Source organism: Salminus brasiliensis, chromosome 7, assembly GCF_030463535.1.
Source record: "Salminus brasiliensis chromosome 7, fSalBra1.hap2, whole genome shotgun sequence".
Lineage (NCBI taxonomy): Eukaryota > Metazoa > Chordata > Actinopteri > Characiformes > Bryconidae > Salminus > Salminus brasiliensis.
In genome coordinates this window covers 26133745-26158607 of record NC_132884.1, presented here as the reverse complement: position 1 = coordinate 26158607, position 24863 = coordinate 26133745, and the positions used below count along the sequence as shown (strand labels likewise).

The 24863-nt window shown below is 40.6% G+C and overlaps 1 protein-coding gene across 2 annotated transcripts in view; it reads left to right on the top strand.

Annotated features, from left to right (window-relative positions):
• Positions 1-813: 813 nt before the first annotated feature.
• The window catches only part of nos1apa (nitric oxide synthase 1 (neuronal) adaptor protein a), a 119858-nt gene continuing 95808 nt past the window's right edge, over positions 814-24863 (top strand). For both annotated transcript variants that reach the window (XM_072684356.1, XM_072684357.1), the window contains exons 1-2: positions 814-1332; positions 1639-1710. In XM_072684356.1, the coding sequence (XP_072540457.1) occupies positions 1228-1332; positions 1639-1710 (177 nt within the window). In that variant the 5' untranslated portion in view covers positions 814-1227. The remainder of the gene's footprint in view (positions 1333-1638; positions 1711-24863) is intronic.

Genomic DNA, 24863 nt, shown 5'->3' with positions numbered 1-24863 from the left:
ATCATTTTTACAGCACCCACCATAAAATTAGTGTGGTTCGTTCTGAGTCTAAATAACAGGGTTGTAAACAGGGTTGTAAAATCGCATCTGAACATGTCACGCCAACCAACCTCAAATACTTACACATCAAAGCACTACGCATCTAAAAACACTCAATAGATGGATTCTTTGGCACCTGTAACCATGTACAGTACTACTTTATTTTACTCCACGTTTCAGCTGTAAAATTAAGTACACATTGCATGAAAATGAACCAGTCAGTGTGATGCGATGAGAGCGACAGCGGGCTTATTTTCCTGAATGGGTTTCCACATGGCAGCTTTACGACTCGAGCAGCATTCCTGCCCGAGACTCCCACGGTACACCGCCGCACTGACACGGCTGGGGTTTTGGATCCTACCACTAGGTGCCATTATCAGCTCGCCTACACCGACCGAGAGTTCAACAAAAGCGGCGTGTTTCTTTTTACCACCACCACCACCAGTAGTCCTCCTCCTCCTCCTCCTCCTCCTCCCACAGAAAGCTGTGCTCCAGTGAAAGCAGGTGGAATTTCCCCCTCCTCAGTCCCTGCCGCTCTCCTTTCTTTTATTTACTTTCCACCCGTATTCATAACAGGCCCGTCCATCTGAGAGGGGGTTGGCTAGCACGATCAGGCTGTTTGAGCTGGGATTGGCTACTGGTTCCCATTCGCAGGCTGTTTGCCAACCGACTGTACGAACTTACTAACCAATCAGGCGCACCGAGGGCGGGGCTAGTCGGAAAACGGGTGGAGTACAAAGAACGCCTCTCCAGTAGTGCCTGCGCACAGGGATGTGTGTGTTAGGGTTATGGCGCTGGCGTGAAGTTGTTTGGCATGGACGAGGCCAGGAAGCAGGATACTCTTGCTGCTCTTGTTTAAGCCTGCCAGGTTAGCGGGGAATTCAACAACGGAAGAGTCCTGCTAGTCAATGGAGAACGGGTTTTTTTTTTTTTAGTTTAAACGGGAAATGACCGAGGACCAGTGAGGAGCGGAGGAGAGCTGGACTTTTTGGGGGGAGACAGATTTTCAAAGCCGGGACTTTTTCAAGTTGAGCTGGAACCGAAGAGACGACATGGAGCGGCGGAGCTGAACTCCAGTTCTCCACGTCGAGTCTCTCTTTCTTTCTGTGGTCCTTTCTGCTTGTTTATGTTAGCGAACTGACTGAAAGAAAGAAAGAAAGAAAGAAAGAAAGAGCAGCAGCAGCAGACATGCCGGCCAAAACCAAGTACAATTTAGTGGACGATGGGCACGACTTGCGGATTCCTTTGCACAACGAGGAAGCTTTCCAACATGGCATTAATTTCGAGGCGAAGGTGAGTGTTGTCAGTTGGCTGAGGTTTGTTCTACAAGGACATGTGTTTTAGGGTTGAACTATCGCTGGTTTTAGGTTATGGGCTGTAAAGTAGCTGCTGGTGTGACAGGGTGGAAATGGAGGGCTAACTTAACCTACCTGTTCACAACGAGCGGGAGACGGGAAGTTTACCCACCCGGTGTGTGTGTGTGTGTGTGTGTGGCTAGATGTGTGTTAAGTTGGTGTAAAATAAGCCTAACTGGATGTTATCTAGCTGAATGAGTGCCGGCTCGGTGTTTAACCTGCTGTTTGTTATTTTTCTTGTCAGTACATTGGTAGTCTGGACGTGGCGCGACCCAACAGCCGTGTGGAAATAGTTGCTGCCATGAGACGAATACGGGTAAGTAAGTCGGACCCTGTTAAAAACACTACAGGATCCAAACTACAGGATCTGCAGGGAAAAGTGCACCTAGACCTAGTGAACCTAACCAATCCAGCCTCTAACAGCCCATGTGTGTTTTCCTGTAGGGGATCATTGCCTGTTGTAGATGCTCCTCCACAGTGAAATGCTCCTCATTTCTGATGAATTTCTAATGTCAGTTATCAGAACAGAGCTGCAGTATCAGGCCGTCTCTAATATCTTATGTAGCGACCATGCCCAGACGTTCAAACACCCCTATCCATCCAGCCGTGCTGCTGTTTTGTGGTACCTTGAGATTACAGCATGACTTATTTGACTTTGCTGTAAGCGGCAAGAAACTCTGAGCTACAGTCTAGATTTGCAGCTGAATCAGATGAGTTCCTCTTTCCTTTGACATTTAATCCAGCATTTTCGGTTGATGTTGGCCTGACATCTTTTCCCTAGTAGACCTAGGAGACCTAGTCTTGGAGTACCCCCTGCTCTTCACGTTGGCATTTTCCCCTGCTCAAAACATCTGATCCACCTGATAAAGTGAGCGGGGGAACTCCAGGACCAGGGTTTGGAGCCTATGCAGCAGCAGTAGTAGTAGTAGTAGTAGTAGTAGTATCCGGCTCTTTAAATTGTGTGTGTGTGTGTGTGTGTGTGTGTGTGTGTGTGTGTGTGTGTGTGTGTATACCATGCTCAAACTTTCTTACTATCCCACATGGCTGTATCAGGTTGTAACTTGATGCAACACATGCCTGATTTTACTGTCTTTACACTCAGAGCTGTTACAGAGTAGGAGTCAGATTTATTCCTTTTTCCTTTGCATTTGATCCAGAGTTTTCTGCTGATATTGGCCTAAAAACTATACTCAACAGTGATGGCTTTTTCATTTTCCCTGCTTAAAAACCATCTGATCCAACAAATCCGCTAAAAAAAGCCCACAAAATGTGCAGCACTGGGTAAGGTTTGGAGCTTATGCCGCAGTAGATAAGTGTTTTCTGTAGACTAGGGCATTGCTGTTTGCTAGAATGGCTGTATAAAGGTATTTTAATTGCAGGCGAAGCTGCATTTGGTTCCTGAAAGGCAGTCGTGCAGGAAAAGTTGGATGCATAAATCCATAAGCCAGTCTACTTTTCCTTTGCGTCTCTTTCCTTCCTTATTGTTTGCTGCCTTGGCCTTACCGCATGTACTTTCTGACTGCGTTTTCCAAAAAAGCTCTTGACTCCTTTTGTTGCTGTTGCTGCTTACTTTTAAGTCGTCATGTGTCTCGGCTTATTTCACAGTCCACCTGCAGAAAGCACTCGTAGAGATCCGTGAAGCACTCCTGCTGCTTCAGTTTTAGCTAAAGTGACGTTCTCGAGTACTGTGAATCTGACAGCTGTGAAAAATTTAATGTCAGACAGTTGTTTGTGTGTTTGCTCTTTTTCTTGTGCACTCATTTCGAACCCCCTCCCCTTTCACCAGACCCTTGTTATGGCTTTAAAGGATTGAATGTGTAGTCAGGTAGTGTGAGGTGGAGATGTGCCAGGAATGAGATGGTTGTAAAGGCTTTGTTTTTGCAGCATTGTGGTTTCCATCACACCAGCACACACTAGGTGCAAATGATCCTATTAACCTTTTCAATGTGTCGGACCCCCTGCCATGCCTTGGCAGCTGCAGGGAAAGGGACAGCCATTTGTAACACATGCATTTAAAGCAGGGAAAAGTTCTTTTTGTCTATTAGACACTGTGGACTTTTAGAGTGTTATTGTCTAGGGACAACTTCACAAGTAAAAACACCACAAGTAAGACAACATCCACAGGTGTTAGATGTTAGAAATACAAGGAATTGTACTTGGTGTGAGCAACACAAGTATGACATGTAACAAGCATCCTGTTTTTTTGTTACTAAACTTAAATAGAATAAGAATAAAAAGAAAAGAAAAGTACTAAAAGTAATAAAGAGCTGTGGAAAACAACTAAAGACTATTATGTACATATATAATGATAAACATTTACAAAAAATTAACATCTGTACAGCTGTAAAAATAAGTATAGTGAAAATGTTATGCTTGTTATGTTGCAATTGAATCCAGTTTGGTTCAGTGAAATTGAAAAGCTCAGTTCAGAACAGCTAGGTACGATTCCCAGACAGAGAGAGAAAGAGGCTTTGGGGGCAGTGGTGGCTCAGTGGTTGGAGTGCTGGGTTATTGATCACAGGGTCGTGAGTGAACTAAGCTGTCACTGATGGGCCCTTGAGCAAGCCCCTTAACCTCATTGCTAATGGGGCACTCTTAACATGACTGACCCTGAGCTCTGACCCTGACTCATGGGATAGATGAATTTCATTGTACTGTACAAATATAATTACAATAATAGTGCATTAATTAATAATTAATATGACCATGTAGTGAGGAATGTAATAATAATCATGAGAATTGAATTTTTGGCATTGCAGCATTAGGCAAAGTGTTGGACACACCTAATTGATCATCATGAAATGTTGGCACAATGAATATTAAGAAACTGACAGATTTACATTGTATCAAAACATCCCACACATTTGTGGATGATGGTGACCATACTTAGCTTAAGGAACTTCCAGCCTGTTGGAAAAGGGTCTAAACTTGTGTGTATGTATGTGTGTGTGTGTGTGTGCACTTTCAAGTCAACCAAAAGTAGGAAATTCTTTGACTTGTTCATCTGCTACAGAAGAGTTTGAGCTGATATCTGTGCACATTATGAAGGGAGACCTTTTTAATAGCTTAAGGGATTTGCTTGGTCTAATCTAACTATGCCCTGTTAATTGCCATTGAGTTAAAAAAAAAAAAAAAAAAAAAACATGGGATGAAGAGATTAGACAGTCCGTCGGGTCTTCTGTCTTTGGAGTCTATTAATTGGTTAAATTAAGGTTGGATACTTGATCAAATATCTCTTCCTTTTTTTTTTCTTGAAAATGTCAGCAGGCCTGTGGAAGGAGGGCAGATGTGGATAGCCATAATTAAATATTTGAAATTTAAACCTAAAAGGCCTCCCAAATCTCTGTGCACAGGAAAGGGTGGGAGAAAGAAAAGTCTCTCACACTCGCAGTTCACTATTTATAATGTAATTTATAATTATAATGTGTAATCTCATAGTTTAGAAGGCAAACTGCCCTGGTCTCTAACTTGGAGAAGTTATACACTGTACTGCATTCTTTTATATTTCCATTAAATTAGTGAAGAACATCAAGATCATCTGTGTTTCTGACAGACATAGTGTTGCTTTTGTGAATGTTTGACTTTCTGGTAATTGTATAGTATTTTCTCTAGTTCCATAATTAAGACTACTAGTAGGTGAGGTGGGAGTGTTTGTTCTCTCCAACAGATATAGAGTATACAGCATGAACATGTGATCCAGAATATTAAGCTAAGAGTAGTTAGACAGTCTGTCTTTTGTATCGTCTGCAGTTTTGAATATCATGTTATCTTGATCATGAATCTGTGTTGCAGTTTTTGACCTGAATTCCCTGACTGTCTAAACCGGTTCCTTTGGGCTAAAAAGTTTGCTTAAGACTGCAAACATAGACTGGGTCAATAACTGTACCGTCCAAGTCTAGTGGCATCCTGCAAAGTAAACTGCAGGATTACCTTTTTAGTTGACAGTATTACCCCATTAGACTCATTTCCAAGTTTGCCCTAGAAAAGACGAAAAATAAAAAGCATCTAAAATCATCGTGATATAATAGAATTATGCCCTTCTTTCCTGCACTATCAATCCCTGCCACCCTACCAGAGCCATTTTTCCTCCCTTTGATCTCTTTCTGGAAGCTACAAAACAAGCGTGGCTCCAAAGCTGTCTGGCTTTAACCTGCGGCGCCCTTCCAGGAGGGTTTCAGACCCCCCTTGTAATTCCTTTGTCTGGAATTAACTATGGAGGATTGGTTTAAGCAGCAGTGGAGCTTTGCTAAACCCACCATGTCAGAGGTGCATGTAGTGAGGAGCAGCTATGAGAGTTATGCCAGTCAGTTGATTTCAATAATTAAAGCGCTGTCTGTCTGTTGGTTCGACATTTGAGAGCCCTGCAGACACATTCAAACAAGGGAAGTGAAGGGGGGGATCACTACATTCCCTTCATAGGGATTACCAATATAGTCAGATTCCGGCGAGGCTGTTTTATATGTATGCAGAGCTGCTTTTAACTTATTCATCTGTCCTGTGCTCTATTTCATATCAGTCTTCAGGCAGTAAAGCCTCACATTACAACTTAGCAGAAGAATTTGTCATAAGGTGGACCTTAACCGGTCCAGTGGCGTGAATCGACACGTTATCATTGGGTTGGAACTCCCATGAGGTAATATGGAGCAAGCAGTATATACTCTTAGTTGGATAATAAGCACTGTATTGAATTGTATTGAGTATATTTGTATCAATATGGGTGTTATGAGCCGATTCCAATATCTGGTATTTTTGCATGTACATATCTGCCAATTCAGATACATGACATTTGTAATGTAGTCCTTCTATCATTTTTTTGAGAGTTACAAATGCAGTAAAAATAAATCCTTTGTTACTTTCTATCAACTACAATTTCCTATGAAAATATTCCTGCATTGGCAAACTGTGAACTGATAAGGGGGACAGTTGGGGTTCTACAGTGTCGTGGAACCATACATGGTTCTCTCATTCCCGTAAAGGGAATCAGGAAATGTAACAGAACATTTAAACCGCAAGGGAACAAACTCTAATCTTGCTCTCTATCAGTAATAAGTACAGGCATGAACACACTCGAGGGAGGGAGGGAGAAGCCCAAAGCCACAGTAATTACTACTTGTATTCAATTATTTTTTTCTGACGACGTACATAATTCTGCTTTCCTAATGAAATTAGACATGGAATGAATTCTCCAATGATCCACTGTAGTTGTCTTCTGTGGTCTTTCAGGATTTCTGCTGTTCATCACTTTTCAGTTGTATTATATTCAGACCTTTTATCTTCTTAGTTTGTCATTAAAAAAAGAAGAAACTGGCCACATCTGCCCATAAATCTGCTTCTGTTAATTGAAAGACTGTAATTCCTTAATAGTTAGTGCAATATTTTTGTTAAAACTCCTTCAAATTAAAGCGTACAGTCTACACTAAATAACTATGGACCAGACTGTAGCTTAAATAAAAAATGCAAGTTTTGACATAAGGGTAGCAATGTGCTGCATTTTAGTTCTATTGAGTTTTATTCCTGTGTCTGTAGACTGGAACACAAGCTACTTGTTGAGCCCTGTCGGTTGACTGCATCACTTTAATGGAGCCATATTGAGCAGAGTGTTCGATAAAGACAGTCTCAAATCACAGTCCATTGATTGTGTCAGATTGTTGTCTTTACTAACTGAGTCAATTTCACCCCGGTGTTGTTGCTACTCCACTCTACTCGAATCATCTCTGATATGAGCAGAAAGGTCAGGAGAGTTTGCTAATGACTCTCCATTTCCTCCACATCCCATGTTTTATGAGTGCCCCATCTTTACTCTGCAGAGAGCCTCTATTGGATTTGACCCCCCCCCCCCCCCCTTCATTCTCCAGCTCTCTGGTCTTTTTTTTCCTGCTGTTCTTTTTTTTTTTTTTTTAATTCCCAGTCTGTGTCACAAACTTATTTACTATGGTACTTCTGAGGTCTCTCTCTCACGAGTGCATGCACACTCTTTCTCTCACTCCCTCTCACTTTCTCCCTCTCTTTCTTTTCTTTCTTTTTTTTTTTATTTTTTTTACCCCTCTGTGGCTGCCGTCTCTGCCACTGCACTTTTTCTTTTTTATATCTTCCTTCAACTTCCAACACAATTTATGCTCTCTTCACTTTTTCCCCTCTCTCCTGCATTCTTGCGCTCTCGGTCTTTTTCTTATTTTGTGGCTCTCCCTATTTCTGTCATTCTTTATTTCCTTTTGCTCTCTTTTCTGTCCCTCTGTCTCTTATTTACTGCTTTCTTGTGCCGTGTCTCTCTCTCTCTCTCTCTCTCTCTCTCTCACTCTCACTCTCAGTCTCACTCTCTCGCCCGCACCCAGAGAATACCGAACGGAGCCAGTGGATTGTCCAGCCAGTTCGCTCCTTAACCATAGTAACAGATGCAAATTTGCTCTGGATTTTCCCGTTTTTAGCTTCTGCATATTGCTTTTTTTTCTTTGGATCAACCCAAACCTCATATTGCTTTTTGTCAGAGCCTTTTCTTTGGCAGATGGAGCTTTTGTCCTATTTTCATTGAAATGTTTTAATTAGGCAGTGTATAGAATTACAGCCAATTCCCTGTGATCTCATTTCTTCTCTGGACTCTCCTCTGGAACCATCATTTAACTGTAATCTCCTTGCTGCCAAGAAATCACTTGATAAATTAAAAAATGTTATGTTCCATTCCGGTTTGTCCCAACCAGTACTGACTAATTTCTGTAAATTCCCTAAACATGGCCTCGCTGTACCATTCTGTGCGGTTATGGGCCCATTAGGCTACCATTTTTTTTCCCCCCAATCTTCTTCTTCTTCCCCAATTTGCTGTGGACGTGCACAGCACCTTGTAATAATTATGCATCAGATTCTCTCAAGTCTATCACTACAAGTGCATAAATTGCACTCGCCTCAAACCACACCAATCCGGTCATGTTATATAGTATGCCAAATAATGTTGGAATCTATATGAAACAAGTCTGTGTGAAACTAACTTAGTGGGGTTTGACAGAAGTGCATGGTGACTTCGGCATGCAGTTTTCACTATGCTAATGAAAAGCTATAGCCATGGTCCTGGCATAAAAGACAGCATACAGTCATAAAATAATGAACATAGTCCTGCACAGCTATTACACATCAAACCCAAAACAGAAACCCTGCAAGTCACTTTTAGGTGTTTGCCTTTAAAGGTAGTACTTACTTCCACCAAGTGAGCCAAGCCATGCTAACACTGCAGTACCAATGCAGTACCATGCTGAAGAAATGGGCCTGAGCATTCCGTTCCAAGCCGTGTCCGTGTAGAAAAGCCCCAGAAATAGGCCCCTCTATTCCCATAACTGTTCAGTCCTGCAGAAAGCCGCCATTCGGTGGGGCCACCCTGGTGGTCCTGCAGTATCGCTGCATTTCTAAAGTCACACAGTTGTGTGAGTAACAGTCTGTTGTCATAAGAATCGCTGTACGTCACTGGCACGTGCACAGCATCGATGCATCATACATCATTTATCCACCACAGTTTGAGTGTTTTGCCATTTTACTGATGCAGCTTTGTTGGTCCAGTCCGGGCTCTCTTTTTGAACACCGACCAAATTGCCCTCCTACTCTATATTAATGCTTTTACTTGTTCTGGAGCAATTTCCTATCCTCTCATGATTCTCCAGTCCTGGGTCATTTTTATTCAGTACATTCATTTTTCATAGTGTGGTATTGCTTCTTCAGCTCCTTGCTTGAAGCTAAACTAACATGGTTAGTGATTAGGTTAGACTGATGTGAGCATTTTTTAGGAGAATGGATTGTTTTCCATGTTGTTGTGTTTCTGATCACATTTCTCATCACTGATTAATGTATGAATGAATAAAAGCGATACATCAGTAACAGACGCTCCTGCAACCAGCACATGAATGAGCTCTGTGTTGGTTTTGATCTTCAGGCCTGTGTTCATTGCCTGTGTTACTGTAGGTAAAAAAGTACAACCTTCTGATTTCAGAATCATTTGAATGAGGCAGTGAATAATGAAGTAAACAGCAGTAATTCTTCCGTTTTTGCAGTGTTTTTTGTAGTGTGGATTGAGGTGTTTTGTTCTATACCCTGCTTGGAGTCAGGGTAGAATGTGATATTTTTGTTTTGGACAGCAACATGCATCAAGCTCTAGAGGCTGAAGAGGCTCTTCATGTGGAGGGAAGTGTGATTCAGAGCAAAAACAATGTGCCGAGTATTGTTGAACTATGATTTAGAGCTACGACAGGGTCTTCTCTCTCTGTCTCCCAGCTTTGGATCAAGCTCTGTTTACTGTATTGGATGAGCCATTAGGGCACGCCATTTTAACAATGCAGTAAAACCATCAGCAATATATTACTTTAATTGCTGCTGCTCCTTATGGCCTGCTCTTGTTACTGTAAGATGTACTCATGTTTTTGCAAGGATTTATTACACAAAATAAGTACAGCACATAATTTCAACATTTACAGAGGTGGACTGTATGAATGAAAATCTTTATGGTATAATAAACTAGTCAGTTCAATATCATGGTGTTATAGTATTTAGCAAACATTTAAAATGGAGTATGTGGTGAAAAATCTTATATGAATGAGTGCTTTTTTTGTTGTTTTTTTTTTATATTTGTTTAGTTTTTCTAAATGTACTTGGGGGGGAACTAAACTGTTTGGTGGGAAGCTTAATGGTGTAGGAAGCCACTGATTTGGCTTAATATTTGCATCACTCAGTTTTGTCAATACAGGCTAAAAAGGCACTACCTGTCTGATGTCCCTCTCACTTGTGTGGTTGGCAGGCACTGGCGTGGTTCGTCTTTACCTTAGGTAACTATTTTGCCTATGAGTATTACATGATGAATGGCTGCCTACGCTGAAACACGCACAAACTATGCAAAGCGATTTGGTTTGAGTGATTGACTGAGTTGTTCTCTAAAAGAGTGTATTTATGGCCGATATAATGCCTTGTGTCTGTCTGTTTGGTAGCAGCAGTGTGTGATATTTCTAACTTCCAATACAGTATGTGTTTATAACAGACATGGACTGCAGAGCCAGTCTACTGGTGTGGAGAAGTTTCTGTCAACAGTGCATCCCGAAATATAAATAAGGCTTATGTCAAAACGTTTAAAACATGTATCTCTGACACCAGAACAGACAGAAATGCATTTTGAATGCCATTTTGGAAAGATAAGCAGTGAGGAAATTATTATTTACCTTGATTATATACCTTGACCAACCATAAAACCGTGACATAACTCAAATCTAAATGTACTATAATCGAGTTATTTAATCCATTGCAAATACAGTTGGACTGAGCCTTGAGAAAGTGCACTTTTGCCACAGAGCACTTTTATCTGAAACCATGAACCTCTTTGTCAGTGTTACAAGAGCCCAGCTGCTTCTCTTCCTCTGATAGTGCTCCTAAAAACGGGATCCATTTTATCAGCAATTTCTTAGAGTAAGGGGCCACCTGCTAACTTGCTAACTGATTCATTGTGTTTACAGTAGCTTCTGGGTTTCTTACAGACTTGCCCAGCAGAGCACAATACAGCCATCAGGCAAGCCAGCAGCCCAGGATTGACAGTAGCTGTTCCACCACTTCTATCAAAGATCACAGTTTTTGCCTAAAGTATAAATAATAATAATGTGATTAAACTACAAACAGGGTGCAAGTGTTCTGTGTAATAAATAAAGACATTCCAAATGTAATTTTCACTATCCATGAGTGTTCTCACTGTTAAGTTAGAAAATCTGATTAGTTAGCGAGGTCAGGATGTTAGATAACCACCATCCCACTCCACCACCCCACTTAATCCTCAATCCTCAATTCCCCAGCTCATCTCAAAAGTACTGAATGAAGCACCATTATTCCAGAGAACACAATTCCACTGCTCCACAACACAATGCTGGGGGGGGGGCTTTCTGCCCCTCTATTGGCACCATGCCTAATGCCAGGTGTGGGCTAGTTACATGTATGTCTGCTTCAGACAGTCATGTTCTATTGGCAGTGCTTCTCTACAGTGACTAGACAAGCTGTGTATGTGCATTTGCACATCTGTGTCAGCAGTGGGTGCAGCTTAAAGTAGGTGAATGCACTGATTAGCACTGATGTCCACAAACATTTGGGCATTATAGTATATATCAGAATGTTTAGTGTTATTTGAAGTTCAGTGACATGTAAAAGATTGCTAGAATGTATCGCAATAAAGATACAAATCATTATTAAATTACCCAACTCTAATTTGATCTTCAGGTCTTCAGGTGACCTCTAACTTTTTCCATTAGCCTATGAATTTTTTTTACTGCTTCTAAACTGGCTTATAAATTATAGGGCTACCACGATTAGTTGCCAAAGTCGAATACATCAGTCATAAAGTTGGTGATGTGGACAGTGATGCACAAACCACATCAAATGGAAGTAAGTGGCCTGAGATCCAATGCGTTATCTGCTCCTGCTGATAGTGGATACATGCAAGCTTGTGGCTAATGGCAGCAGAGTAAAGGTAACGTTCGAGCACATGTTGGGAAAGAGGACGTCTCGGTCAGACAGACACGCCCCCTCAGAATAATGAACAAAAATGGTAAATGATTGGAAAACAAGAAAGTTTAAAAAATAGATAATACATAATATAAAGTAATATAATTTAAAGTTGGGATTTTTTAATTGTTTTTTTTGATTCAGAAGAAACTGCAACTAATTGGCTTTAATGGGAACAAAAGCAATTCATATTTTGAATGATGATGATTCAGTTTAATTTATTTATTTACATTTAGATTTCACTGAAGCAGAAATATAATAGCTATTATTAGCCAATTAATCAGAACATTAAGCAGTAGATTAACCAGTTCTAAAAGTTATCAGCTCTAATACATTTCCTGTAAGGTTTCCTAAAATCATGGAGGAGAAATGGGTCCCGTCAGACGTGTTTAAATGGCCATAGGGTATTGGTGTTTCCCTGAGGCTTCTTTTACCTCAGTTCTTGCTTTAGTAACAGATTTAAACAACTGTTAAAGAAATGGCTGCTGAACAGCTTAAACTGCTTGTACTGCAACTACGGTACAAATGTTTGGTATGGGGCTGTGAATTTCCCAGATACATTTTTTTCCGGGGTAACATGTTTAATGATATGCCTGCAGCAAATCCTGCAGTGCAGGAATATCCTAAGGGGGTTGGCTTGTCTTGAAATGAGCCCTGTCACTCAGTTTTATGCTGCCTTTCTGCTAGTATAGCTTCCCCAGAACAGAGCTGGCTGTTGCTGTTGTTGAAGTGAATGATGAAGTAATTCACTTCAGATCAAGCACCCTTGTCAAGAGAACAGCCCTGAGGGAGTTAGTACACAGCCTTTCCTCAGAAAAGGGGTGTAAAGTAGCCATTGTCTTTTCTTCTTTTTTTTTTTCCTCCTGACCCACGATTCAGTCTGATTGGATGAAATTGTTCACTGTTTATGGTTTATACAGAAATTGCTTTTTTCAGTTTTCAGTTTGGTGCCACATATGAGCAGACAAGTAATGATACACTGTGAGAACACGGTCATTACAGTATTCAGTGACCTCCTGGAGTCCTTTGTAAATCTGTCAGGCTTGACAAACTCTAACAGTGTTTAAGGATGGCTGCTTTTCAATTATGTACTAGCATTTTGCCAGAGAAGTTTGTGGATGTTTTTTTTTTGTATGTATTTTTACGTGACATGATGTTTTACCATGTACTGTTGCTATCCTTATCGGTTCAGTGTTGCACTTTTTTTAGATACCCTTTCTATTTAGTGAACTCTGCTTTAACCTGACACAGGTTTTCAGTTGTTCACACAGTTTGTATAGTCCCATACGAAACCATTTCTAATAGAATGCAATGCTTAGGAGTCCAAGGTCCTCGCTCTCAATGCCAGGCATCGATTTAAGGGGTAGAAGGCTTCCAGCACTCTGCTTTGAATCTCTTTAAGATGAATACCATGAGTACCAATGAGTTGGGTTGGTCCTTTTTAATTTAGAGCTAATTGTTCAACTTCAGTACTTGACTTCACTTACTCTCTTGTGGCTAAATGCAATCAAACCCTTACAGCAGTGGTCCAACATCTAGTGTAAAGCCATCCCAGAAGACTAGAGGAGGTTGCTGCTGCAAAAGAGAGGATAGATTCCTTATTAACACTAGAAAGACTGGTGTTACATGACTTGCATAACTTCCATATTAGTTACTGGAAGTTACTTAATAGTAATCGTACTTAAGCTCTGATTTAATAATTGAATTATAAGCCTGCGGTGAGATTGTGACCTCTGATTTGCCATATCTGTCATTATAATGTAGGTAGAGGCCGTCAGCCCCGCTCTGCTGCAGAAACGTTACCATCCATGGCAGGATGACCAGTCCATGGGAGAGCGCATTGTAGGCTCCCTCTGCACACAGGCTTCAGCAGAATAAGGGCAAGGCTTTTATTTCCTCCTATTACTCATACTGCCTGCCACGCCATCACTCGTCCACCATCGCCATTGTGTGACAGGCCTGATTCATATTCCCCCGTTGTCTCGTTTGCACAGCAGGAAGAGAAGCGCTTTTAATTTATAATAGTTAAGCGGACATGAGATCGCACTGTAGCCGCTGGCTGTGATTGACATGCAGAGTTAGAGGCTAGCTGGCAGAGTGTGACTCTCCGCCTCTGTGCCAGCTTAGCTCTGCCGTGGCCCTCTGAGAGCTCACCTCTGCTTCAAGGAGACTGCTAACCATTGATTAAAAAGCTGCATTGGCACAAGGGTGCTGACTGTGGTGCGCTATATCCAAGCAGCTCCGCTCTTAACAAGCCGCCCACAGAGCAGCGGTAACTGTGTATCTGTTGACTTTGAAACCAAAAGTTTCCCATTTAGATGTCTACGTTTAAAATTCAAGTAGTAGAAGGAAGCAGAGAACGCAGAAAACTTCAAATGTGAAAACAGTGTGACTGAATTTGCTTTGCTGCAGGCCTCATTTTGTGTCCCAGTGTCTAGATAAACGAAGTCTTCACATCGCAGTTTGCATATGAATAATAGAATAGAATCAGTCTGAAAAGTAATTAAAAGTTAGGGAATTTTAGAAAAATTCATAAACTCCTGAACGTTGGTTTGTTGCTGGCTCTTTTGGTCGTTTTACCATCCTTGCCAGTATATTTTAACAGTACTTTAAGCTGTTTATGTAACATTTAAATATAATGAGCTAGAGCCAATTTTAAGGCATTTTCTTGGTCCCACTTGGAGAGAAATAAAAGGCATACCCAAGTCTTTATTGCAGTAGCAAAAAATGTAAGTGTAAAGTGTATCTACTGAGCAATGCAGCCTTCAGCCACTTCATTTTCTCTTGTTTCATACCTTAGGGTCAGTGATCTGTTTGGTGATCAGGAAATTCAGATGTGGAACGACTGACACTGTTAGACACTGTAGAATTTGCACATATTTTAATTGTGCTTTTAGTGACATTGATCCTAGTTTTGTGGGTGGTTGACTGTGAAGGCATGGTGAGAAAGGGTCTTGTTTTTGTATGGCTGATAGTAGCGAGATGCACGAGTACTGAAGTGCTCAAGTTAACTGTTCCAGGAGCCAATTTTGGAAAAACTGTCTTTACTATTGGATTGGGGTGTAACAGTATGCATATTCGTCCCAACCCACCACAATATGGATGGACATTTAACACAGGAGGATTTTTTTAATATACAGGACATATGGCAATTTTATGGTTTGACAAAACAATGTTTTCCCTTGTATTTGTTAGGTAGGTTTTAGTTAGATGTTCATTAGATGTCTGCTGTAGCTGATGTTAGTCAGATGTCATTTACACTAGCTGATGCTTAGGTGTTGTCTACTCTAGCTGATATTTATTAGATCTATTGTTAGTCTACTCTAGCTGATGTTGTCTACCCCAGCTGATGTTGCTTAGATAATGTCTAGCTGATGTTGGTTAGATGTCTGCTCTAGCTGATGGTAGTTGGTTAGTTGTTAATATAGGGTCAGTGAAAATACATTATTACTTATCTGCATCCAGTACTGTACAGATGAGCTTTTAGAAGATTGCTGTTTTGCACATGCCTTTTGCAGTGTTGTATTAGGTATTGTATGTATTTAGAGCTGTGTGGAATCAAGACATTTTAACACAGATATTAAAAACATCATCACACCTCTAGTCAGAAAGACCAATTCTGCCACATCTGGAGTCATCCTGTTGGTTTTTTGACCTCATTACGTATCTTTTACAGTCAACAAGTGCATGAACTTGCTTGTTGAGTGTGGATAGCATTTCTATATAATCAATACATTGGATATTGTGAACCAGCGCTTCATAAAATTGTTTGTTTTTCTTATTTTTATTTAATTGAATATCATATTAATTTTTAATTAATTTAACTTTTTTTACAGAAAAGGTCTGTTTAATTTTTTTTGTGGTTTATTTTGGCACATTTAATAAAACCAGACAGGCTCAGTGCCTGATCTCTTTAATTAGCATGGAATGATAACCCAGACATCAGCCCAAAGTAGCTCAAGCACATGTAAAGCCCTTCTTTTTTGATAAAGTAATTGCATTGGCAGATGCTCTCAGAATTAACGCAAACTAGGGGAATGAAAGAGTAACATTACCTCCCCTACCCACACACATACACTCACACGCTCATGTTGCCCAACCCCCAACCCATCTGCTAGTGCTGTACTCTTTGGGGGTTAGAATATAGGGAGCTGGAGCAGGAAAGCTTGACAAGGAGAGGAAGTGGAAGAACAATGAGACAAGCTAAAGCAAGCTGAGGGAAGGCGTGTAGATATATGCAGTCACACCACTGGAAGGTTAGGCCATCAGACCAGCCAGGAAGGAAGGAAGGGGATGAAGGGCTCAGTGACTTCACTTTAGTTATCTTGGCCCACAATGTATTTGTTGGAACAAACCACCAATGGCTACACCTATATGGTCTCTGAATAAGGGCGGGGTTCAGAAATATCCCATTAAATATCCCATTTCTGACACTACCCTTTAGGGGCAGTTGTGGCACTGAAGGTTTAGACAAGTGAGCTTGGGACTGGAAGGTCACAATTTCGATCCCCTCGCCCAGCAGGAGGTGAGGGGCAGGAGGACAACACCTTTCTGCACCCCCAACGTTCGCAGCCATGGCCCAGTTCTGACTTCTGTGTGCCTATTGTCAGTGCTTTCAATGGTGGACAGGTGTTAGCATGGGCCCTCTGGCCACCATTAGAGATATCTACAACTTGTGCCACATTTCTACAACCAGAAGGGCATCAATGAGCCTTTGGTACCAAACACTGTCACACTGTCATTGTCCCTTCTCAGACCACTATCAGTAGACACTTCCCACTAATGGCAGAGCATTGTGAAATGAAAAATACTCAGTTACTCAGTGATTTAATGATGTGGCCTTCAGATCTTCACACCTGCCTATTTTTTGTAGTCAGTGTGTTGGACACCACATTCCGTAATGGTCAGACAGTATCAGGTATCTCACAGACCTTATTTGTGCATAGACAGAGTGCTAGTTTTAATGCTTTATTGGTTTCATATTACTTAATCAATACTCACTAATCAGTTCTCACTTTTTGTAAGGTTGTGGAATCTTGTTTTGATAAAGCTGAATAGAAAATCACCACAGATTCCCAAAATAACCACAGTTGCTTATAGAGAAAATATGTCCAATAGTCGAGCAAAACTACACTATGAGGATCCCTACCTGTACCATCTCTTACCTTTCTTTGCTGGCCATTATTTCCATTCCAGAGAGAATCATTTGCTTATATTGACACAGTCACATCATCAGTTGGAAGTACTACTGTGAAAACAATCCAGAGCAAAATATCATTTTGGCCCCTGTGATATGCAGTGGACACTTGTTTGTACTGTAACATTTGTTTTTGTTCTCTTTTCTGCTTTGTTTACCCATTTAAAAAGCTCCCCGCTCAGTCTCTGTGGGATTTAAATCCCAGTGTTTTCTCCCCTAAGGCTTTTACTGGACACCACAGACCTTTAGAACACTGTCCCATTATTTCTGTGAGTAATACAGCATATTCCAGTTAGCATACGTCGTCAGAAAAGGGTTGTAGCTTCTTGAACAATAACAAAACCTGGTCGACCAAATCCTAAACCATTTTTACTTGAGAGAGGATTTGGCTAATCTATAAAGTATACAATCTATAAAATATATTATGTATGTAAAGAGTAGAAATACTAGAGAACCCAAAATTGGTATCAACTTCTGCAAGTGCGTGTCAAAGATGGGAAAGAAAGACAAATGTGCAGTTGTTCTTTAAATGGCCTTTAGAAAGAGCATTTAGTGACTAATATGGATGAAATTGAAATATAATTGGTATGTTCTTAATTGTGCTTGAATCAGAAGTATGCCATGTCATCAGATTATTTCTGCATGTCTGATCAGCCATTTTTAGTCTTCTGTTTCCGGTCTCCTGTAGAAGCGCTCTATAATCCCATAAATCTTCATTTTTTGGATTCTTCTCTGGCAGTCATGCTTGAGAATACCTCTCTTCCAGGTTTCCCCACAGTAATATTAAGCAAAAAGTATCAAGAAAGAAAAATTAAGTTCAGGTCTTCAGTTTGTGGGTTCAGCAGTTCTCGCTAACGCCAATTCATTAATTTCATCAAGCTAGACACTAAGGTTGGAAACTTGCTGCAGTTGTACATTTTACATTACTGGCAGGGGGTCATTTTCTAATCTCAGTCACTTTACATTTTTACTCATAACCTAGTCATTTTTATTGAGTATCATCCTACTTTATGCAGTTTTTATGTGACACATATAATCACACCACACTTCAGCTGAATCCATTACGTTATTAATGTTTTTTGCAGATCTAATTGACCAGAATGTATTATGCTAATTTATTTATTTTTATATATATATATATACATTCCACATTTCCACATTTCTTCTAAACACCTCTTCAGAAGAATGCAGACAAGATTTTCGCACTGGGTGTATTTTAATTCCAGGTGTTGATGGATTCAATAAAATATGGCCTAAAGGGGAGAAAGCAGCAACTAGCAGGACAATAACTCATTCAGTCACATAGGCCTTGATTGCACCTCAATATTTGATGTGTATTCACTCTGTTTTTAAACAGGCCCTTATGTAACAAACTGAGCAATATACCTTTCTGGAAAGTTTGTCCCTGTCACAGTACAGCTTGTTGGTAGAGGTAGCTCTTGTCAGGTCTTGCTCAATGGGTAGCAATAGTAAGCTGTATTTTAGATACACCAATCCGGTTTAATATTGTGTAGATCCCCCTCGTGACACCAAACCGGGTCTAATTCCTTTATAATTAATAATTAATAATAATAAATATTGCCAGCATTAACTTTACTTTTCCAGCATAGCTCTTTTGTGGGACCAGACCAGACGGGCTAACCTTCACTCTCCATACCCACCAGAGAGCCTTTGGCGCCAATGACCTTGTTTCTGGTTCACAGGTTGTCCTCTCTTGGAGCACTTTTGGTAGGTACTGTCCTCTGCATACAGGCCCACAAATCATGACCTTTAGGAGCTGGCCTGACCTGGTCAGCTAGCCGTTACAGTTGTTGTGAGCCTATTTGTCCTGCCTCCAATATACCAGCTTCAAGAACGATCTGTTCACTTGCTGCCTAATATCCCATTTCTGGACAGATTTAATGAGGTAATCAATGTTTATTCACTTCATTTCACTTCACCCGTCAGTGGGTTTAATGCTGAAGCTAATCTTGCAAAGATGTTTTCAATATGACAAATTAAAGTAGCAAGAAAATTATTGGGACATTTCAGCCTAAACTAGCATTTAATGGTATTTATTGTGTCGTAGCACATAGTTTTGTCCCTCAGCCTAATTGGATTTACAGAATTTGATTCTCGTTCTTCAGAGTTCCCTCTCTACAGTATCCAGCATGCACAAGACGAATAATTCATACAACATACTTCATACAACCCTTGGGAATCCCTGTGGTGCCCCACCCGTCCTGACTCCTAACCTAGGTGCTGGTCTGTAGCCTAATAAACACAACCTAGCTAGGTGTAGCATATCTTTTCATTTGGTTGAACAATATACAGTCTTATTTCTGCATTTGCCAGATTGAGCCTCCAGTTATAGTTATTCAAAAATTTCTTCTCCCTTCAAGATATGTCATGAGAAGGGTGTTTGTTTTCTTAGCCCTTAAAGCAGAAAGTCTGGCTATGTAGGAATGACCACTGTAGGGATGAGTGTTTACAACAGATGTTCCAGATGATCAGAATACTCTTCTTTAATCAACAATGTTTGGATATGGCATTTAGGCAATGAGAAGCTGTTCCTCTTGATCAGTATACTTATTTATGATTCTGAACGCTGCACCGGTCCTGGGTGGCTATATGGTGCTGGGATTTGGCATTTCCTGTCTGCGGCCGAAGCACTGAACACCACCCATTCATTCTCTCTCTTCTACAAGTGTGATAATATGCAAATACAGGCTCGTGGGAATTAAATCTAGATGATTACAGTGGGGGTTTGTGCAGTAACCATGGTAACCACAAGTGAAACTCTGTACAATAACAGTAGGAGCTATGGAGGCATGAGTGATACAGCGTCTTTTGATTAGCTCTGTAGACAATGACAGATAGGGCCTTCAAAGCTGGGCATGCTGATCAGTTAGACAGCAAGGAGACAGTGTCTCTTGATCACAGCCGTCGCCATCATGGTTCCTTTTCAGATAGCTAGTTGAACTCTGCAAATTCTCATATATGAGCGATCACAAGCTTGGAATTCATTTACATGCTAAATGTTTTTTTTTTTTTTTGTTCAACTACAATATGGACTGAACAGTACGTTTTAAAAAAGTAGGGATGTCCCAATCTGATCCTTTGTTTTTGGGATTTGTAGTGCGTCAGGTATCAGCTTTTTAAAGATTGATGCACTTCCGAATCTTGGTCTTGTTGTAGTTGCATTATCCTGACAAGATTCTCAGCTACCGCCTGGCACAGCGAGGAACGTTTATATTGCCATTCAGTGCACACATGCTAGAGGTCAGGGAGGCCAGTTAGACTGAGTTCGAAGATATTACACACTATAAACATTTGAAACCATCAACTCTATAAATGGTTTGAGACCAGTGTAGCTACACAGGGCTATCTCACATATTGGTACATATTGCTCGTATATCTATTGATCTACACACAGCTGTGTTTAATATAATGTTAAACATTGATTCCAGACTATTGAATGCTAGCAGCACACAGTGCTCATCCAGAACATGCTTTTTGTCGCTAAATATTGTACTTTATTGATCATTTCAGTTGGCTTGTCTATTTTCCACAAGCCTTGGAGTATGCGTGCATACCCACGCCTCTTATCTTGAGTTTTTGGCTCAGTGTCAAGAGCTTCTGCACTCTTTGGGAGCAGTACAAATCCTGCTTGCTGACTGCTTTGATACATTACTCACATATGGCAGAAGTGTCTTTGAAAAGCACTCCAATTACATGGGTTTTCTTTTGTAGAGTTGCATCGCTAACTTCCTGCCTCGTCTGCAGCACGGTTTCAGGGCCTTGTTGAGGCAGGAGGTGGGAAGGGAGGATGAAGAGGTTTGAATGGCAGTATGAGGCCATTTGGGGATGTTTCTGTCAGCTGTTGCCTTTCAGAGGAACTCCTGACTCCTAACACTTAGCTAGTAGGGCCTGGGTGTTTGCAAATGTGCCTAGGAAACTTTGGAAGGCAGCTGGGGCACTAAGGGGAGTAGTGTGAGTCATAGGTTCAGTTATACGGCTCTTCTGGAGCTTCGGAAATTCAATGTGTATCTGGTTTAAACGTCAGAAAATTAAGAAATATGATGTGAGGATTATCATTGTGTTTTCTGACACTCATTGACAGCTACAACATTGACCGTTATGAACTACCATTTGATTTCACAAATTATGATTCAGAAAACGAGCTCATTGTGTTTTAGTTAATGGCACCTTCTTAAAAGAAGTGTTCTTCATCGCTTATTTGAGCAATGCCATAGAAGAACCACTTTTGTTTCCAAAAAGAACCGTGTTTGTAATATGGCGTAAACAATCTATTGATGTTGGTTAAGAACCTTTACATAAAGTTGAAGGTTCTTTAGACCTTAAAAGATCTTCCCACTCAAAGTATCTGGTCTAAAAAACATACAGCATTCATGGTAAGTAGAGTGTCTCTCTCCATGTCTAGTCACAGTTTCTAGTGTTTGTGAAACCAGTGCCCCTTTATCACCTTAATCAACCGGCTTTACCTTCACACCAAAACTGCTTGAATGCAGAACAGAGCAATTCTCTGTTTAATTAAGCAAGGTTTCAGCATCCCTCTCACAAATAATTTCCACCTCAAACAAGAAAGCTGTTTGGGTTCCCCTGACCTACTTTGCAGTAGTGTCTTGTTTAGTGTCACCCATTCTGCCTTTTTACCTCTTTTCCATAGACCTGTGTAATAAGATATTGTCTTCTTGTTTGGTGCTGAAAAGCCCGAAATTAAAATATAGATATTTTGACAAGGGTCAAATTGATATGTTATGCAGTGGACAGATCTTCCAAATTGCATATTGTTATGCAGTGGACAGATCTTCCAAAGGTGTCCAAGGAAGGGCAATGAGCAGGATGCGATCCATGAGGCGGGGCCTCCACCTCGTAACTTGAAACACTTTAGAGATCTGCTGCTGGAACTACAGTGTTATTCAGGTGGTATTAATGTTACTGCCGATTGGCCTTCCCATCTCTATATTCAGTTTTAACTACAGTTTCCATAGTTTAAAGGAATTTGTACCAGCAAAATCCTGCACGTTTCTCAAAGTCAGCTTCTGTTATCTTACTTCGCAAAGACTGCAGCATTAGGAGGTGGTTCAGCCTCTTTGTGTGAAGTCAGTAATGAGAACAGTCAGATCCAGAGTTGCTTTATTTAATGCATCACACTGGTTCAGTGCAAAATCCTCATTATTCTGGCTAGTAGCAAGACTGTGCTGTATGTCTGTAAGTAGCAAAGAATACATTTGGAGAATAGAGGAGTTCTGATGGTGATCTCTGGATTAGTCATTGCGGGAAAAAGGGAATTTGTGCATGTACCTAAATCAACCCTCACATCTTAGCAAAACTGGGCATATTCAGACTTAATTTAATATAAGAACAGTGTTGTGATTTATTGATTTATTTTATTATTTATTTGTAATAAAGTGATACCTTTAGAAGCTTACATTCCCGGATGGTCATATATTTACTATATAAATACCAAGATGCCATGTGTGAGATTGCTCTGGGTGGAGTGAAGGAACTGGGCTTCGGTGTGAGTAAAGAGTGAAGGGATTGTGGTTATAGTAGACGAAGAACTACTGGGTTTTGGAAAAGTCTGATCATCAGTAATGGTCTGATCATCCACCTGCACCAACCATGAAACTCTGACACCATAACAACTGTAGCGGAGAAGCACTTTGCCTCTATGTTCAATTGGAAATGCTCTGCGTATGTTTCACAGAAAATAGACAGCATAGTTTAAGGAAAAACATCTTGGTAAGAAAACTGCCTTGTAGTTTCTAAGCACTGGCTATGTAGACTTTACAATGTTCAAATTTAATGTATTTTAATGTAACTTATTTCCAGTCCTGTTCTCACAGGAATGATAGGAATGTGGGTATAAAGCTACAAAATGATTGTAATTTCTTGGCTTGGTAACCTTTCCAAAATGCTGTCACATTTCAGATGGTCCACTGACTGTAGAGGGACAAAAAGATATGCTGTATTCATTTATGCAGGTGAATGCTGCTGCTGCTGCTGGTATCGCACTCATTTGCTTCAGATAAGGCCTAGGAGACAGAACTGCTTCGGATCAGGACTGGAAAACAGGGAAAATGAAATGTATGCACACACAGGGGTCCAGCTAAAATAAGCAGGCAGGCAATACCCATTTGTATTTGCCACGAGTGCATTTGTAGCTTTGAAGTCTCATTCATCAGGCAGCTCTGATCACACTTGCGCTTCGGTGTACATGTAATTTGCTGTATTTTTGTATATGTTTGGTGTTATCAGGCATTACTTTTTGACCACAGTTTCCCTCATGTCTAAAGGGTTAAAGGCAACAAATCTCTTTTACGACTCTGAAATTGGAAATGACTAAAATGATAGCAAATGAGTTGTTTTTTGTGGATAAGAATATAAATATTGCAGAAAAATTGCCTCCGGCAGTGGAGCCCATGATTGAGAGCCGTGGGTGTGAGCCCTTGATCTGAATCCAGCTCCTGTCTCCTTGGAGTGGCTCTGTTGTGCTGACCATGGAATGTTTGTTCTTCCCACCTTTTCCTATTTGGAATGGACAGAGCAGATGAGAGCGATGGGAGGCATTTAGGGTTATAATATCACAGCTGGGAAAATGCTACACACGTCAGTGGGCATATTTAACGTAGCACTGCCCATTATCAGTGTGATCCAGGTGTTATTGCAGTTCAGTTGTGGTCATGGAAAAGGAGCTCTTGCTCTCTGGACTCTAGGGCCTCTTCTTTCACTCCTGTGTCAGTGGGGAAAAAAATCCTAGTGAGCTCGTTCATCCTTGATAATAGAACAAGCTTTTCTTCTCTATCCCAGGGGAGTGAGACAACTGTGGTCATCGTGCTGATTCTCAGCTTGCTCACGGTCTTTCTCATGTAGTCAATTAAAAAACAGCCCTAGACGTCTTTGCCTCGTCTCCCTCAGATTTCACAGCGGTGGTGACAGTTTTAATATCACAGGGCACTGTTGTAATGTCGCTGTGCTTTTGAACTCTCTGGGAATCTCAAATCTTTTCAAATCATGCACTGTGTACTTGAGATTCGGGAAGTGGTATGAATGTTATGAATGAAGGTAGCCTCTTAAATCCTTGCAATAGCCTGCTTTTGCAGATAACAGGATTGAGAACAAGGTTAGGGGTCTGTGCGGTGATAATGTTAGATATATGCTATGAATTCTTATGAAAAAGAGACCCAGGTATAAATCTGATAGTTTGAAGCCTAAGCTGTGGCAATGCTGTTTTAGAGCACTTTCCTTACAAATGCTGGACTCTCTCTGAAGGCTGGAGAGATTATTTTCTTTTCGTCATGGTAGATTAGTCACTTTTGACATCCTTAGTCTGGTAGTGTTATTCTCGTTGATGCAGCGTAGTGACAGCCCTTCATGTTCAGTTATGATAGAAAATAGTCTTGATGTTCTCAAATCTTGGATAAAGGCTGGTAGCTCATTTATTGGCATCTGTACACAACCATTTATCTCTAACTGTAGTGCAGCTTTAGGAATCCATGTATCAGACCAGCAGGTATTCAGATTAGCTATTTGTAGTCAGGCAGTATGTTGACATTCATTATAAGTATTTGGGGAAAAAACATTTTCTTTGCTTTACAGCCTCATTTCAGTATCCAAACAAAGACAGATACTAGAAATGAAGACATTAGCATTATTTATTTTCTTATTTTCTGATATTAAAATACCAACACTTCTCTGGTCTAATATATATTTTTGTATAAATTGTCCTTTAATTGTATTATGTTGATGACAAACAC